This window comes from Prosopis cineraria, unplaced genomic scaffold (genome assembly GCF_029017545.1).
Source record: "Prosopis cineraria cultivar Desert tree isolate PC_DT_omini unplaced genomic scaffold, ASM2901754v1 PC10, whole genome shotgun sequence".
Lineage (NCBI taxonomy): Eukaryota > Viridiplantae > Streptophyta > Magnoliopsida > Fabales > Fabaceae > Prosopis > Prosopis cineraria.
Window position 1 is genome coordinate 2293216 of NW_026555341.1, and position 4759 is coordinate 2297974.

A 4759-nucleotide genomic window follows, 5' to 3' on the forward strand; every position below is an offset into this window, starting at 1 on the left:
GATGCTAATAATTATTCGAGGCTTAGAAAATCTCCAAGGTGGATTAGAATCTTGTCATTGTCAAACCCACGAAAGGAAGAGAGGGGGAAATGGTTGAAGTTACCAAGGATCAAGGGTGAAAAACGAGTCCAGAGTCACTACGTTTTCACTTTCGACTCAACAATAAATATTTACTTTTCTTTCAAATGCGAGACGATAAACAGCGAGTCCTAGTGATTAGGGATGATGAGCCTGTTGAAAGTTGATGCAGTGGAAATTAACGCACAAGAGACGCGACATCTGGAGATTAACGCGCACTAGACGGAAGTCAGACGTGCGGGATTATCAAGTATACTCAGCCAAAACAGAGGAATAAGTCAAGCCAATAATGAAACAAGGAAGCTCATATATTTTAAAATGAAAACCGAACGGGAAGCCAACATATCAAACGCGAAAGGAGAGGATGGGGCCCACAAAAAAAGACAAATTAAAAGCCTAAAATGATTGGCGGAGGTGATGGCAGGTTGCTTTGCACAGGTTAGCGACGAGGTCAAGGTCGTTGTAGGACGAGCCGCCTCTCTTCATGGCCATGGCCGCGCTCTCCTTCAACTCTCTGGCTCTGTCCCTTATGGGGTTAGGCTTCCCCTTCATGACGTCTCCCAACATCCTCGCTATCTCCTCCCTTCCCATCACCTTCTCCGCCGGCAACACCTTCGGCCTCACCCCGACCCCCAATTCCTCCGCCAGCAGCGTCGCATTCATCCTCTGCTCCGCGTATAACGGCCAGCAGATCATCGGCACGCCGTTCGTGATGCTCTCCAGAGCGGAGCTCCACCCACAATGCGACAAAAATCCCCCTACCGACGGATGCCTCAATATGGTCACCTGGTCAGACCATTGCGGGACCAATTTTCCTGTACTGCGGGTCCTATCAGTAAACCCTTCTGGCAAATAATTTGACGGATCTTCGCTTGCAAGGTTTCCAGTCGTGGTGCTAAAGAATGCGGAGTCGGCATGTCCTCTGTGTGGGGGACGCACCACCCAGATGAATCGCAACTGGCTTAACTCCAGACCCCATGCCACCTCGAAGGTCTCCTCGTACGACAGCGTTCCACCGCTCCCAAACGACACGTAAACCACTGACTCGCTGCGTTGCTGATCCAGCCACCCAAGCAACTCCATGGTTGAACTTCTGGGTGGTTCTGGTGGCCTCACCGAGGGTCCGATGGCATACACTGGAACTTTTAGCTGCCCGCCCAATAAATTCTCATCTCTCAGTGATCGAAGTTCTTTGTGTTGGAGTTGCTCCCACGTGTTCAGCAATATAGCATCGCCACTATGCATCGCCGTCCCTATGCCGAGGTACTCTTGATATTGCCGAGTGTTACGGTCCAGCATGGGATCAACCACCTCTCTGGGACGAACTGGACTGCAGCCTGGGAGTTGGAACGGTTCTTGCTGATCCACGAACGGGCCTTGCACTTGTTTATCCAGGATGGGAGAGTATAAAACCAAAGAGAAAAACCAAGCATTGGAAGCTACGAAAATATACTTGAGCATTCGGAACTCTTCCGCTATGGACATACATTCGTAGCCGAAGATATCGACTATGAGCACAGAAGGAGGGGAGGCCATGTTACATAGTGCAGAACGAACAGCGCCCTTGGTTTCACGCATGACGACGCAGAGGCGCTCTACGATGGCGGCTTCGTCTTCGAGAAGGCCAGAGAGGTCCGCTGGTGGGATCTCGAGGATGTCACAGGAGTTGATGTTGGAGATGGCTGATTTGAGAATGTGGGATTCGGCTTCGGAGCTTTGGGAAGTAACGGCGAGGATTGTGACCTTGAAATTGAAGTGGACGGAGAGAAGCTTTCCGAGCTCGATCACGGGGATCAGATGGCCAAGGCCTGGGCTAGAAAGCAGCGCCATGTGTGGCTGATGCATGACCTCTGTGGATGGTTGTGGAAGATGAGGGCTATGGCTATTAGTTATGGCTGGTGAGAAGGACCGAAGATAGGATGGGACTCCATTTCGGCATGATGATACCCATCAGTGTAAATGGACCATTCAAATTTTATTCGTACAGATTTAAATTATTATTATATATCTTTATTTTATATTATATATTATATTTCAGCCTCACATGCTCGCTCACGCGCTGATGGAAAGTGTTATCCACTCCCCCTTTTATGCACATTTCTCCCTCCAGCTCCTTTGCATTCAGACTAAGGGTGTTCAAAATCGATTTAAACCGAAAGGATCGATCCAAACTAATCCAAACCGACAAAAATTAATCAAAACCGAACAACAATCAGGTCTGCTTCGGTTTTTATGATATAAAAACCGATTGGTTTGATTTAAGTTTAGTTTTGAGTACTAGAAACCGAACCAAACCGAACCAAACTTGATTAAAAAAATTTTATTTATTTATTTATAAAATATATAACTATTTATCTACAAGAAGAATTTTATTTTGAATTTTTTATAGTAATAAATAAATATTTTTAAAATACTTGAATGAAAATGTATAATATTAAGTAATTATAATAATCATGCTATGATCATCATTTAATTATTTACAACCTAAAAGCCTCAGCATTCAATTTATCTATAAGAAACATTTTGTTTTGAATTTTGTATAATAAATTTTTCATTATTTATTAAAATATAGATACATAGATAAACATTTTCAAAGGATTTTAATGAAAATACATAATATTAAATAATTTTAATCTTAAAAACTTATATAAATTTTTATGATTAATTATTGTTATCACATTCAAAATTTTATTACATTTTTATACCTTTATTTATGAAAAAAAAGGAGTCAAAAAGAATTAAATTTAATTTTAGTACATAGCACCATTATGAAGATAGGGAAAAGGAAAAAAAAATTAAATAAGTGCATTAAAACTTGATCAAGACCTTAACCAAATCGAACCAAATCGAAAATAAAACCGAATCAAACCGAACTTTATAAAAATCGATCAAGTCTTAATTATCAGTAAATCGAATGGTTCGGTTCGATTTGATTTTTACCCAAAACCAAACCAAACCAAATTTATGAACACCATTAATTCAGACGATGTGGGACTTTGTGTTGGTGGAAGGATCAATACAAACGCAACTGTGTGACACCTGAGATGGACGCCGCTTCTACTCCGTTTTTTTTTTAATCCAGTGTTTCTTTGATTTTTATTGATTCATTTTACTTAATCCTTAAATTATTTTTACAGTGAGGGCATAAATCTTTAATTTTTTATACTTCTAATTATTTATCTATATTTGTATATAAAGTTTATCTTCCGAATTTAGTTTTAATAAGCCTCTAAAATACCTATTCTTAAATTCTCTTGCCAATATTATATATTAATAAAATGATATTTCATTAAAAAGAGTAAATATTGATAAAATGTTACTTATCATGTAATATTTGATATATAAAATCTTAAATATAATAATTAAATTTATAAATGGTTTGATCATGATTTAATTATTAACCCTTAAATCAATGTTTTATCTATTTTAATGACCCATTCCATTTTTCAAATCTTGGATTGAATGGACATTAAGGAAACCTGATGTTTAAATTCACTAGCAGTTCACCTCTACATTCATTAATTTAAAAATTAATAATTTGATTGTAATTGAGCCGGACCAATTATACTTAATTTAATATTTTTAAATAATATATAAAATTATAGAATAAATTCTTTCATAATAATAAACTAATATTTAAACAAAAATAAGAAAAATGATATATTATTTATAATTTATATTTTAATTTATTTAAGAGAATAAAAATATATTTAGTAATTCTCATCCTCTCTATTTTACAGATACGAATAACATAAATATTTTTATACATACTCCCCCTGATTTTATTTATAAATCACATTTTAAAAAATCTATTTGATTTCATTTATAAGTCATGGTATGATTTTTTAATTAATATTTAAAATGTATTTTTAAAATTATCCTTCATGAAAGAAAAAAATAACATGACATTATTTTTTAAATTTTTTATATAAGGATATATTTAAAGTTTTACATATTTTTGTTTTTATATTTTTTTGTATTGATATTGAAGGGATGGATAAAAATAATTTATAAAAATATTAAATAACACTTGATGCTATTAATTTAAAATTCTTTTTAAAATATTTTATCATATATCAATAGCCTTGATTTGTTCGATAAAGAGGGTGAGTACTGGTAGTTGATGTAGGCTCGGGCATTAAGAGGATGAGATACGATATTTTGTTTCATGAAAACAGTGTCATGTAATAAATGAAGTAAATATCAGAAAAATACAAATGACGAGGGATTGGGAGACGAGACTGTAAATTTTGCCGGTTCTTTGAGTACTGCGAAGGCAGAGGTCGTGTGTTGTCCAATAATTGGTTTCATATAAATTTGATGAGATAGATTGATATCATTGGCATTATTTGCGGCCCCTATTTCAACCATAGGTTCCACCGTCTGGTCGCGGGAACCATTCTTTCTTTTCGATCGTCGCCATTCCCTTTTTTTTTTTTTAATATATAAAGAGACAAATAAAACTGTCAATTAGTATTAAGTTGCCGATCCTTTTAAATTTAAAAATAACTTAAATCAGGTATTTATTTAAAAAAATATAATTTAAACTTAAAAAAATCAATCTTTTAAACTTAAAAATAAAAGGATCAGCCTTTTATGATTAGAGCTTATCCTTTTAAGTTCTTTTATTTTTTTAAAACTATAATATAAAAAAATAAAAAATTAAATATATAATAAAAAA

The 4759-nt window shown here is 35.3% G+C and overlaps 1 protein-coding gene across 1 annotated transcript; it reads right to left on the reverse strand.

Annotated features, from left to right (window-relative positions):
- Nucleotides 1-365: 365 nt before the first annotated feature.
- Nucleotides 366-2015, reverse strand: LOC129321692 (anthocyanidin 3-O-glucosyltransferase 5-like). Its single transcript, XM_054967569.1, has one exon. It carries the CDS (start codon nucleotides 1921-1923, stop codon nucleotides 475-477), a length of 1449 nt encoding a protein of 482 aa, XP_054823544.1. The 5' UTR covers nucleotides 1924-2015; the 3' UTR covers nucleotides 366-474.
- Nucleotides 2016-4759: the final 2744 nt, after the last annotated feature.

Bases quoted from the DNA above. Each gene is read 5' to 3' on its own strand.
- LOC129321692 (XM_054967569.1), bottom strand. From the start codon at position 1,923: ATGCATCAGCCACACATGGCGCTGCTTTCTAGCCCAGGCCTTGGCCAT.